The 14,147-nt window shown below is 34.6% G+C and overlaps 1 protein-coding gene across 1 annotated transcript in view; it reads left to right on the forward strand.

The window, feature by feature from the left end:
- Positions 1 to 1,100: 1,100 nt before the first annotated feature.
- The window catches only part of TRAM (translocating chain-associated membrane protein 1), a 204,472-nt gene continuing 191,425 nt past the window's right edge, over positions 1,101 to 14,147 (forward strand). Inside the window, 1 exon segment of the mRNA XM_090391298.1 lies at positions 1,101 to 1,370. Within this exon segment, the coding sequence (XP_090247424.1) occupies positions 1,245 to 1,370 (126 nt within the window). The 5' untranslated portion in view covers positions 1,101 to 1,244.

Consider the following 14,147-nt stretch of genomic DNA (forward strand, 5'->3'; position numbering starts at 1 on the left):
AGGACCTTGAAGCTCCCACAACAGAGCAAGCCAAGGTAGCTTTGACTAGTCTAGACGAGCAAGCATTGGCCTTCGATACACAACGCAAAGCTCGATTTACCGCGCAAGCTTCAGACGTCTTCTGTCTAAAAATATAAAAGCCTAAATCGAATGCTTATAAATGCATTTATTAGCAAATAAATAATACTTCTTTCTCAAGTAATGAGCTTGCGCAGCAAGCATAGCAAGCACGGAGAATTCGCCCCGGCTCTGTATACGGACAGAGACTGCATACTTTTCGATGAATTTCCTGAAGAGAGATGGTTTCTTGCATTCTATGGCGGAGCACCAAACAGAGCATAAACACGTAGAACTTTTTGAGCGTGAAAGATTTCGCTCAGGGGAACTCCTAACCTTGATATTGCTCTACAGTTTCTACAGAGGTGTAACATATACAAGATATAATCTCATAGTTTTTGTTTTTGTGCTTAAGAGATTTATTTATTTATTTATTTTAGAGAGAAGGGCAACTGCTAAAATGACAACGCTGAAAAGTGTTCGTTACACTTACGATCCGATCTAATTTAATTTTTTCATAGACTTTGTTTTTTTGCAACTGAAAATTAAAAATAAATTACATTACTGTATTATATTATCATGACCTTCCATGTGGAACAAAAAGGCGTTAGCTGACTTTCCATCTATCTTCACAACAACAACAACAAAAAGTTAAAAGTTACTTAATTTATGAATATGATTCTTGCCGTATTTTGCATATCCAGTGTTATTATTAGGGCCTTGTTAAAAGTGTTAAATTAAGGTATAGCTACACATATCTACTGTTGTATTTGTATGAAGTAAAAAAAAAAAAAAGTGAACTACATTTCACAGACATAAAATAAAACATAAAAAATAATATAAAATTCAAAGCCGCAAGCCTCTAGTATAAAAGTAATCATTATTATTTTTCGTAAATTAGATATTTTCCTGTATTTTGCATGAAGATTATATACAAACTCATAGCAGGCGTAAATTCTGAAGCACAGGTGGTTAAAAAGTGACAATATCTCTTTAATAACAAATTGTATATCTAGGTAGTCGGCAGTGCGGAATAGGTTCCACGTTATCGGTGTCGCGTGTTAGATGTTGTCTACCTTGCACTGTTGCATTATATAATGTTCCGTAGCATAGTAGTTTGTCTTTAGCCATCAAGGAAGTAATAGGGTGAGAAGCGCTGTTTTCCATAAGAGGAAATTTATTTTAAAATGGGTTTAAAACGCCGTTCGGGAACGAAAAATCCCCCAATTTTCAGCCATGAATTTGTTATTCAAAACCATGCAGATATTGTTTCTTGCATAGCAATGATTTTTGTAATTGGACTTCTATTCCAGGTGAGTTCTTTCTCTACCATATGTATGTCCATATGTTTTACTGCCTGTTGCTTAGTTCATATTTTGGTATTCATTTCTTGTTTCTCCGTTGTTGCTTCTTTTCATTAATATTTCCGTATACTCAGAGGTGTAATTATTTCACCCTGCTGTGTTTTTTCTAAGGTGATCTTTATTAAAGAAAATTTAGGAAGTGCATTTGTGTATATTTAGAAAGAAACAAGTGATATTCTTTTTTTTTTTTTTTTTTTTTTAAATTTAGGTATTATTGTTTCCTATTTTAAATATTATCAGGAAAAGACATCAGCAGATATCCGGAACATGTGATTTACAATTTTTTAAACGCTATTACACAAACAGTTCCACCAACAACTAAACTTAAAACTCGCTGTGCTCTCTAAAGAAGAGAGTACAACGTTGTCTTAAATTTCAAGTAAACTAAACTTCTTCATTTACTGATTCTACAATTTTTGTACTCGCGATAATTCTTTGTTAATGCGAACTTTTAACTTAATGCTCTTCATTCTTTGTTGATATTTCAGTTACCAAATTAAATTTTTGATGATTATGTAGCATCACTTAATGAACTTATTAGAGGACAAAATATTCATCTGACAGGTGCGTCTATATCAAAAAAAAAAAAAAAAAAAAAAAAACGGAATTATTTTCTAGCTATTACAGAACAATAATTTTAGTATTTTATCTCATGTAAAATTATGTACAAACATGCTTTCCACAAATAAAATGTATGTTGGATTAAAACTCATCTACAGCAGATAATTACTGATTATTGAGTGGTATGAGCCAGAAGAGTCTGCATGGTTAACTGTTACTACAATGTTAAAAAGTTCTTACATGTGTGTGTATATTCTCTCTTGTACGAAGATCTTCCTTTAATAGATATAAAATGATGTAGATGTTAAAATATTTAATAGATATAAAATGATGGCAGTGGTGGAGACAGTTGTTGAGTTGATATCCTCCCTCAATAAGTCTTTGGATTCCTTTGGGGCATCATGTAATAATAATAATAAAATGAAAAAATACATCTTGCAGTGTATGCAAATTTTTAATAAAATGTTAATCAGTAATAGTAGAATGCATATATTATGAATATTCATAGGTACAGACAATACAGAGTATTTCTATCCTCTTTCAGTCAGTTTGGAACTTTGCAAAATATATTTCTTGAATATATACAAAGATAATAAAACAAAAACATGAAGGAAATGTCCGAAACACAATCTGTAAATGAAGGTTTATGACAGGGATGTCCTCTGTCTACAACACTTTAATATTTATATTAATGAAATACTGATACAGTGGAACACTTTAAGTAATTCTGGTATAGAAACTTTCCAGAATAATAAAATAAATGTTGTTATTTGCAGATGATCAGGTAATAATACCAGATAAGGAAGACAATTTATAAAGAAAAATATATAATTTAAACATTATAGTAGAATAGTTGGGGATGAAATCTATAGATAAATCTAAAGCAATAGCATTTTGTCGACAATCGTCAGTTAGAAGTAAAATAGTTATTAATAATAAAATAATACAACAGATAAATACTGTTGTCTTTGATGTGAAATATCATATGAAAGAAACAAGACATCAAACTGAAAACTTCGAAGTATTTACGTGTTATAGGCCTGATAAATAGAACTCTCAGTCCAAATATTGTACAAAAAAAAAAAAAAAGCTCTTAAAAAAATATGCAGTACTTTAGTAGCACCTACATTATCATGTGTATTTATTGCCCAAATCAAAATCTGGGCAATAAATACATATGATAATGAACAAAGACATAAAAAAAAAAAAAAAAAAAAACTGCTAAAACAAGAAATAATAATAATAGAAGACTGAGATGGTTTAGCCATGTGACGAGAATGGAAACAAGAAGGTTACCAACTAAAGCCCTGTATACAACAATGGAAGGTAAAAGATCCAAAGGGTGGCTCAGAAATAGATGAATAGACAAAATAAAAGAGGACCTGAAAATTAAATCACAATGAGAGACTTCAAACTAGACAGAATTGTTTGTCCTCTCTAGGGACAGACAGAAGTGGAAAGAGTTCATTTGACCTCATCAGTCATATAGATGATAGAGAGAAAGAGAGAGATTATAACAAGTCGTTTGACTCCATGAAGTCTGGTGTTAATTATTATTATTATTTTTTTGACATCTCCATGGAGTCTGGAGACCCAAATCAACCATCCTATCATACCTCTCATATCATATCATAACACAAATCCTATCATACCTCTCCTTGAATCCATTCACCATCAGGGAACTCTCAACCAATTTTGACAATCCATTCCACTCACTTGCTACTCTCCATGCAAAAAATTTGGTCTACACACTCTTACACAACTTCCAGGATGGGCTCCTAGTTCTCTATTTGTCATGTATTGAAAAATTTCACTTGCATCAATTTTATAAAACCTCTTTAATATCTTAAAAGTTTCTATCATGTCCCCTCTTTTCTGCCTATCAACTAAACTTTATAACCCACAAACCTTCAACCTATCCTCATAGGGAGTATTCCACAGATCTGTCACCATTTTGGTCATTTGTCTCTGAATCTTTTTGACCACCTCCTGGTCCCCAAGAAACCCAGGTGACCAAATCTGTGTGCAATAGTCAAGATGTGGCTAAATCGTAATCTTATAAAGAGTGATAATAACTTCCTTAGCTTTACTTGTTAGAATGATTTTCAACATCCAAGTAATTCGTTAAGCTATTTTACCAACTTTTGCAATATGCCCTCTGAACTTTAACACTTTGTCCACCATTATTTCCAAGTCCCTAGCCTCATCAATTTCCTGCAAAATACCAATACCATCAATATGATATGCCATGTGCAACTTTTTCAACCTAAAGTGCATAACCTTGCATTTTGCAACATTAAATTGACAATCATTATCCTTTGCCCACAATGCCAATTTATTTCAATCAACCTGCAGGATATGTACATCATCTTATTATTATTACGGGTATCTCCATGGAGTCAGTAGACTCATCGCGGGAGACCCAAACTAGCAAAACAACATCTGTCATATCTCTTCTTGAATTCATTTACAGACGAGGAGCTCACAACTAAGTCAGGCAATGAACAATAGTTGATCTTTATCAACTATTGTTCTCTCCAGTTTTGCATCATCAGCAAACAACTGAATATTCCCTCTTAAATCTTTCCCTCTATCACTGATATACAAATTAAAGAGTCATGGCCCTAATACCCAACTCTGAGGTGCTCCACTAGTCACCATCATTCTTCTAGGCTCCACTCCACCATATACTACTCTCTGGTGTCTGTCTGTCAGCCATTCCCCTATCCATATTACTAGCCTCATATTATTATTATTACATGACACCTCCAGGGAGTCAGACTCATCGAGGGAGGGTACCTACTCCACAGCTCTCTGTTTCCACCACTGAATCCACCAAATATAACAAACTGCAGATACTTTCATCTATACCAACGCCATCTACCGCCAACCACCACTACCAGTATTTTTACAGACAATCACAAACATCAATGTCCACGCCGGGATTCGAACCTGCAGCCTTTTGACTGGAGAGCAGATACGCTAATCACTCGGCCAACCAGGCCAGCTTCATCATCAGCAAAAAAGGAATATCCATTCCCTTCCTCTCCAGTTTTTGTGATAGTTTTCCATGTGGTATTCTGTCAAATGCCTTGGCAAAATCGAGCAGTACCATGTCTTAGCCATTACCTTTACTCAATTCTGCTGTCACTTTATTATAATATGTGAATAAATTTCTAAGACCATGCTGCCCACTATACAGTATCGTATCACTATCCACCCACTAAATGAAGAGAGAGAAAAAGGAATTAAAATATTTGAAAAGAACTGTAAAAAAAAAAAAAAAAAATTGTAAACCGAATGACCAACAATACCGAATATCCTAACCAAACAAACAATAAAAAATATAAATCAATTGGGAAAAGAAGACCTCAAAAGGAGCTATTATAGTAAAAATAATACTGGAACAGATTGTAAGGTCCCTATCTGTGTTTAGCATTATGATGATAATTTCTTGAGTGGTCTTTTTAATAAGAGTAAACAAAAAAACTTATTTTATTCACAGGATGAATGTTTTAACTCTTAGTAAGAGAATACCATGAGTAGACATATAAATACAAAATTAATGATGGAAAATCTCACGTAAAAAGATTTTAATAGTATAATTTTCACCTGTGTGTCACAGGCATCTTCAGTACGTGTTTCAGTTATTGTTTAATTTGAGCTTAACATGTACCGAAGATGCCTCTGACACACACACAGGTAAAAATTATACTATTAAAAAAACTTTTTACGTGAGATTTTCCGTCATTAATTTTGTATTTAATGAATGTTTTTGTTTATTTTATTTTATTTTATTTATGATCCATTACAAAATGGATGGAATCACAAGTACCATCATGACAAAATTTTATAACTCCCTTTTCATTATATGAAATCATTCCATTTTTTCAGTGAATTATTTAAATCTCTTTACTTCTTTATATTTATCTAATAGATTTCAATTGGGGGTTTTATTGCATGTAGATCTCACATTAAATGTTTTCTGAAGTTTGATTTTTGATACAGTTTGGTAGAAAGCTGCTTAATTAAATTTTATATTCATTTTAATTATAAAATTAAATATCATTTTTATAATTGATTTTTAATATAGGAAGCAGCCATGATTGGCAACCTAGTGTTAGGAAGAGAAGAGAAAGCATGAAAGGTGGGCAAGGAAGGCTAAGAGAAATTCAAAAGAAGTTTTTAGGTATGTTGCTAGTAAATGGAAAGGTGATTCTGGTAGAGTAGTACAATAAAGCAAGGAGATGATTGCTGTATGAGATGGTGATGATATCAAGTAGTTATTCCACTCGAGTTCTTTGGCCAAATAAGGGTGCAATTTTCATGTGTATATCGAAGATGGATTATGGATAAGTGAAACTGTATAAGACTTTGGTTAGAAATAAGCTGTGAGCCATAATGAAATATCACTATGTATATATCAAGAGATCTCAGACTGACCTGTATTTCAAATTCCATAGCTGTACAAATTTTGAGAAGCAAATGCAGGATTCACTAGATCTGCATAAGTATTTAGAATGTGGTGTTTGTTTTGTTAAAATCCTTTGTAATGGCATGTTAAAAATCTACGTTGTTTTGTGAAGATTTGCAAAAGATTTAGGATTTCGTTATAGTTTCATTTATCTGTGTTTTGTAAAGATATTTGATGTTATTTTAATATGAATTCCACCCATAAATTTGTAAGTATAATTACAAATTAGTGGATTTAGGGCTGGAAACTCTGAGAGACCAGACATTGATGTTTTTTCAAGCCTCTGAGCAGAAGTGGTCTCACACAAGCAAAAATCATGTACCACCTAGATTTATACATACATCCACATATCATTGGATTTGAACCCGTAACTGGTTGGATAGCAAGTTGAGCACTCGGGATCATGTAATGTAATGTAATGCTTCCTCATCCCTCAGGAATCCACAAAACCAGATCTCTGTGAATTAATTGAGATGTGACCTTATTAAAGTTTACAAAGAATAATAAACTTCTATTCCTCCTGAGTTTTCCCTCCTGGAAAATGTTTTTTTGTCCCTGAAAACAGTCAAACCAACCTCGTGAACACATATCTATAGATACTCACTGTGAGATGGAAGAGATCAGAACCCCTCATCATCATCATCATCATCATCATCCCTTCTACTGCTCATTATGGATCTCAGGTAGCAATCCATAATAGTCAACCTCCTGGATAGAGATGACACTTGACAGGATAGGATATCAATTTTGTTTGTATGTTCTTTAATACCCAAGTAATCAGAGGCTTTTTTTTTTGCCATCTTTGCAATATGCCCTCTAAACCAGTGTTTCCTAAATTGTGTTCTGTGCACAACCCCAGGGTTCCACTGAAACTTGTAAGGGCTCCTAACTGCATACATTTGTAACTTGTATTATATGTCTTAGTTCCTGAGAGAGAAGGAAAAAAAAAACCTTCAGTGAATGGGAGAAATACAGTCTGTGAAACTGTGGGGAGGGGTAGTTAATTTCATTTCTAGGGCTGAGATTCACCAGTTATAGCACAGTAAAGGTGTTAATGTTCCTGTAATTATTTATTAAATTTATTTACTGATATGAGTAAACCACATAAAGTAGTTTTTTAAATGACATAAATCATGAGTTTTGTGGGGTTTAGATCCATTCATTTTCAGCAGTAAGACAAATGTTCTATGAATGAAGATATGTTGAGAGATCATTCCTCAGACTTAACATTGAAAAATTTGAAAAACACTTGATACATTTTGGGTAAAAAATTCATAGCATATAGAGGAGACCTCATATAGCTTTCTAAGGAATGTCAATAACTGATCAGGCCTGTTGACAGAATGTCCAATCCTCACCTATTCCTCATTAGCAGGCATCTACCTGAATACTGAATGAAAGAGGATGGGCTAGCAATTTGGGATTTAGCAGACCAAATTGTATTCTTATTACTTAAACCAAAGTAACATGATGGTATAGCATGATAGAATTTCATGCAGGCTGGTGGTGGTGGTTGGGGGTGTTGCATGGTAAAACAAGGCCCATTGTTTTCGTCATGGAACCAGGGTGAACAGCAGAAGTCAGTTAACAGACAAGATCTTTCTAAGTAACAGATACAAGATGTTATGTTCTAGCAATAACAAACAGAGGAAAAAGGAGTAGCTTTAGTACTCAATACAAAGATAATCTTGAATGGCATGCAATATCAAGTAGAGTGATGTGAGAAAATATCAGCATGGGGGAAACCAGATAATAAGACTTCTTTGTGCCGATGGTCCCACAGAAGATTCTACAGAGGAAGAAGTAGAGGAATTTTTCAATGCATTAGAGAAGGTAACTGGCATAAAGAAAACAGAAAAAGTTTGTCCTTTTTGGAGATCTAAGCAGTAAAGTAGTAAATGATTACCAGACATATAGCAACATCTTGGGAAAATAGGGAGGAAAAAGCAAAGCCAATAATGTTAAGTACAACATGCTGGATTTTTGTTTAGGACATGGACTGCTTATTATTAACCTCATGTTCCAACAGAGATGTGCACATAAGATGTGTATTATAAAATGGCATTGATTAGGCTGCACATTAGGGTGCTCAAATCTGGTCTTCTGAATATCTAGAGAATGCTGGAGAATATCCATAGCATAAAGGAGAGGAAGTGAAATTATTAAAATATAATATTATTATTCAGGCCTCCATGGAGTCAAAAGACTCGTCGTGGGAGGTCCTTCGTAAGAACATAAAGTCTGTCAAGACTCATCGAGTGGAGGTCCCCCCCCCCCCTAAGAAACACAAAGTCTGTCATACCACTCCTTAAACTCATTGACCGTTCTCGCTCTCACCACTCCATCAGGCAATGCATTCCACGGTTCAACCACCCTCCATGCAAAGAAACCACTCCTCACAGTTTCCTTTCGTAACTTCCAGGGATGGCCTCTTGTCATCACTCCCTCCCGCTGTTCAACCAAGCGAAAGAACTCCCCAGTGTCAACCCTGTAACCACCTCTCAACAATTTAAAAGTCTCAATCATATCACCTTTCCTTCTTCTATCCACCAAACTCTGCAGTCCACATTCCCTCAGCCGATTCTCATAACCAAAATTGAAATATGAGAAGAGTTACCAGATGAATGTAAGAGAATTAATGCATAAGACAGTAAATTAAAAGAGAATAAGAGGTCATAATCAAAGCAATACAACTACTTTAATGTAAATGCATGATCAAAATCTTCCCATAACTTGTTAGCTAATTTTGCACAGTGCTTCACTTTATATTTTTCTCTGCATTCTCTCAGAGCACAGGTAAGCTTGTTTACTTGCGAGGAACTTTCAATATACTTTCTTTTTTTTTCTTGACTGTCCCCTAACAACTTCATGGAGTTCTGATTTTTTATATCCTTGCAGACAAACTTTCCACATACCTCTCTGGTTGAATCAATGTTTTCTTCAAGGTCTACAATTTTCAAACTTGTTTTCTTGAATAATATTTGTGTATTTGAGTCTACAGTTTACCTCTGAAAGCTGATCAACTTTGATTCATTGTAAAAATCGTTCTTAGACAGATTTCTTTCAGTATAATATTCAATTTTATCCTGCTCAAAACAAATGGTGATCACTTCCAATTTCAAGTCTTCTGTGTCCTGAACCAGTATGAATATATCGCTGTGAACAATATTCAGTCAATGAGACTTATCTCTTGCAACTTCTCTTTGTGTGAATTTGTGCACATCTCTGTTGGAACATGAGGTTAATAATAAGCAGTCCATGTCCTAGTTTCATTAACCTCATGTTCCATTTTTAGCACAGTTTCATTTTTATCCCAATTTGTCAAAATCCTCAGTATGTTGGCAATTCCCTTCCTCTTTCACAAATGTTAACTTTATTCATTTCCTACCGAACCAGTCTGTAAAATGTCTGCAAGTAACAGTGGTTCTCTATTATCTTTTCAATTTTGCACAATTTTCAATAGAATATCTTCCAGTATTTTGACTAGACTATTAATATATAAAAAACAATGGTAGCGCTATAGCAGAATCTTCTAAAGCATGCATTGTCGCTCACTTTTTTTTTTTTTTTTTTTTTTTTTTTTTTTTTTTTTTTTGAGACACTGTTTTCATCTTTCTTATCTGTTAGCTAACTATCCTTACATCTAAGCTAATGGTCTGCTATTCATTCTCTGCAGTTTCAGTATCGATTTATCACATGGCTTTCTATGTTTTTGCATACTTCAGCAAAAGCTAGTCTAGCTTAACTTTCAACAAAAAAGTTAAGCTAGACAAGCTAAAGCTTAGGACCTCTGCTTCAGTATTGATAACCAAAATTTATCCACTTGAGGTGGGGATGCTCTTAAGTTATAGCTTAGGTGCCACAACAACCTTAAATCTGCCCTTTGTATATGCATTTTTTGGCCAGTATATTTTCAACCTATTATAAAAAAAATAACAAGATTACTGAAACATGAGAGGCCCCTTAAACCTTGCTGCCGTCTGCAGATTTCTGTTTTCATTGATTCAGATAGGTCTTGGGTGGATCGGTTCAAGTTAATAACACTTTCACTGCTTCTCTTAAAACATAAACTGATTGATCATTCAATACTCTTTTGCATTCTCAGAAACTTTCTTTTACAAACTTTCATTGAACAACCAACTGTAATTTATTGTATCCAGAATAAGGATACAGTTAACTCCTTCACACATTCTCTTGATATATGTGGTGATATTCTATACAGTTTACATCCTTATTAATATTAAGCTTACTTGCATTTTTTCTATTCCATTTTGTCTTTCCTTATTGACATCTGTCACTTTCTCAAAAATAAACTCAATGTCAATAAGGCGGTAGGATTTGATGACATATCACCATCCATCTTATGGAAATGTTCCAGGGGAATCAGCAATAGCATTGGCATGCCTGTTTAATAAGTCTTATAACAGCGCATATTCCAAAGGAGTGGAAGAAGGGTAAAATTGTTCCACTACATAAAGTTGGTGATAAGGCTGTAGCTTGAAATTATAGGCCTGTCTGTATATTGGGAGTTGTGGTGAAGGTACTGGAGAGATTGGTGAGAAGTAGGATACACAAATAGGTTGATAACAGCAGTATTCTCTGTGATTATCAACATGGGTTTGTTAAGGGGAGATAACGTTTCACTAACATGTACTATAACAAGGTGACAAATAATTTGGACAGGGTAGATGTATATACAGTGGTGCACTTAGATTTTGCGCACAAAGGGTTTTGATAGACTGCTGCACGACAAGCTCGTAAATAAATTGAAACAGATGGGATTGGATAATAGTGCAGATCCCTTAATTTTCCCATTGCCAAAAATACCTTTGTGTGCAGGTGCATTGTCCTGATGAAAGACTATTTTTTTCTTCTGCAAACCGGGTCTTTTCTCACGAATTTTTTCATCTAGTCTGGTTAAAAGATTGGAATAATATTTCCTGGTTATTGTTTTACCCTTTTCAAGATAATTAATAAACAGAATGCTTTTAGTATCCCAAAACACCGATGCCATGACCTTTCCTACAGATGGAACCGAACTTTGTCTTCTTTGTCGCTGAACAACCAGCTTCTGTCTGCTGTTTGGATTCTGGTGTGTAATAGTGAATCCAAGTCTCGTTCATAGTAATAAATCGATGCACAAAATCAGTTTTATTCTTGTTAAAACACTCCAAGCACTGTTCAGAAATTTTCATGCGAGTGCATTTTTGATCTGCTGTGAGCTCGACACCCATCTTGCGCAAAGCTTTTTCATTTGCAATTCTTCATGCAAAATATATCCTACACATTCTTTTGAAATGCCTATAGTCTCGGCAATTTCACACACTTTGACTCTCCGGTCATCCAATACTATATCGTTCACTGATCGGTGATTTCTGATGTTGTTACACTTTTTGGACATCTTTCACATGGATCATCTTCAAGGCTGGTATGGCCATGTTTAAACTCAGCAGCTCATTTCTTAATTGTAGAAAACAAAAGAGAAGAGTGCCTGTAAACTTTTATGAACTTTGAATGAATTTCTTTTGGCATTAAACCTTCTTTTGCAAAAAAAATTTATAACTGCACGATACTCAATTTTATCCATTTCAAGGGATACAGACAACACTTTTACTCCAGACAGCTGTATAAAACAAGCTACTGGATAGAATGACTTGCAATTTCACATGGATGCTTATGACATATGTACCAACTTAGAAAAAAAAAAATCTTGCCAATAGTGTTGTCATATATGGTCGAGGCCGAGAATGTTTCAAACCATCCTCGTAAATCTCTTCCATATATCTAGATTATTCCTTCTAACCAGCTTATTGTTCAGTCATCTTTACCTTCTTTACTATCCACCATAAAGGCACCAATTTAGTATAGGATCTCTAGCTTTCTGCCACTGTAGTGCATTGTGGGTGAAGGATATGATATTGAATAGCTGCTGCAGTGAAAATAAAACTGGCTGAGTCATGGTCTAAAAGTCATGGTTTATCTAAAAGTGAGGTGACTTTTGTATTATATGTTGAAGGATGTAGGTATTAATAAGATCAAGTATGCAGACTCACATAATGAAGAAACGCAAATCTGAAGATAATTTATTTTGCTAATAAATTAAGCAAATATTTTACCTGGATCACAAAGGAACCTTCATGGGCACAAAGAAATATACCAAGCATGTAGGTCCACTATCAAGAAGGCAGACACACTGAGTTTGAAATGCAGGATCTTGCAGTCCTAGCTGGTATCCTCTGATTGTGATGATGAAATCTTGCTAAAGGTCTCAAGATAATGGTCTCCCAGATCTTTAGTGAAGTGAGGCAGCAGAATTTAAGATTTTGTAGTTAAGTAATGCTGTGGTGGATTCTAGAAATTGTCTCTCAACTTTGTATCTGCTGTGGTGATTGATCTGTATCCATGGCATAGTCTACTGTTCCAGAATGGCTATAGTGCAGGTATTGTCTGTTCTTCTCAGTATCATAGGAATGCTGCAGCAGTTGCCAAGGGGACAGTGACAAAATATTTTGCCCAGTATTGAAATTGTCGCACTAAAAAAAAGGCATGCAGCCATGGACACCAAAAACCTAGTCATGCTACTGGTTCTTCCTGTTTCTGCAAAGTAAGATAGTTTGCAGGAGCAAAGAATGCTACAGACTTGAGGATGGTCAAGATAACGGAGTGAATCTTTTGGCGAGTCGATAATGGTAGCTAATTTTTATCTGGTGTGAAGGAGGTCATAATTTTTTACAACACTTGAAATTTTTTTTCTGAGATTTTCCAGATGTTGTCGTCGTCATCATCATCAAATTCCTGACATGCACCCTCAAGGGGTGTACAGGATATGATAGTACTACATGAAAAATTTACATCATTACTAACTTCCTACCTACAATTTTCTGCCAAATCAATCTGTTACCTGTCAAAGCTATAACATTGTCAGAGCTTATATTTATATATCTATCTTCTAAGGCACTTTTTACCATATCAATCCACCTATATCTTGGTCTTCCTCTGGGTCATTTTCCCATAAGTTGCCTAAATCAGGATACTCTCAGAATTAAATCCAGTAAGATAAATATGTCAACGGAGCAACAAACGCAATCCAAACTCTAACTGGCCATCTCTTTCTATATCAACGATAACATGTTCTGAAAAGAGACACTAAAACGTAGACATTCGAAGTTAGATGATGAACCTCGTGCAAAGTGCTTACAAAAATATGCTCGAAAATTTAGTAATCGAATGTTTTTAATGGTCATTTCCTTGTTATTGATTCAAGTTACATGTCTGGAAACTTAGCTTCATAGATGAAATGAAAATGAGATGACAAGACGTCACCGTACTTAAAGGAAAAATTAATTACTGGATATCAGTGGTATCCCCCACACACTCCATCAAACACACATACACTTTTTTTTCATGTTCACATTTTCTAAAATAATTAATTACAGGAATCTCAGTTTTACCTTCTATGTCATCTTTAAGATCTTAAAAAATTCATTACTTTGCTATTTAAATGTCAACTTTATTACAAATTCAAAGCAGAATAAATATTCTTAAATATGGAGAACAACTGAACTGATAACCACAGCTGTGGTTATCAGTTTGAGATAAGTGACATCACTAACAGATATCTGCAAACGGAGAGGTTACTCATCTCCCATTGAATGAGCGGACATCTTCTGGAGGAGAGGGAGGATGAGGGT

This window comes from Typopeltis vanoorti, chromosome 4, assembly GCF_054136105.1.
Source record: "Typopeltis vanoorti isolate ZY-2024b chromosome 4, IOZ_Tvanoo_1.0, whole genome shotgun sequence".
In the NCBI taxonomy this organism is placed as follows: domain Eukaryota; kingdom Metazoa; phylum Arthropoda; class Arachnida; order Uropygi; family Thelyphonidae; genus Typopeltis; species Typopeltis vanoorti.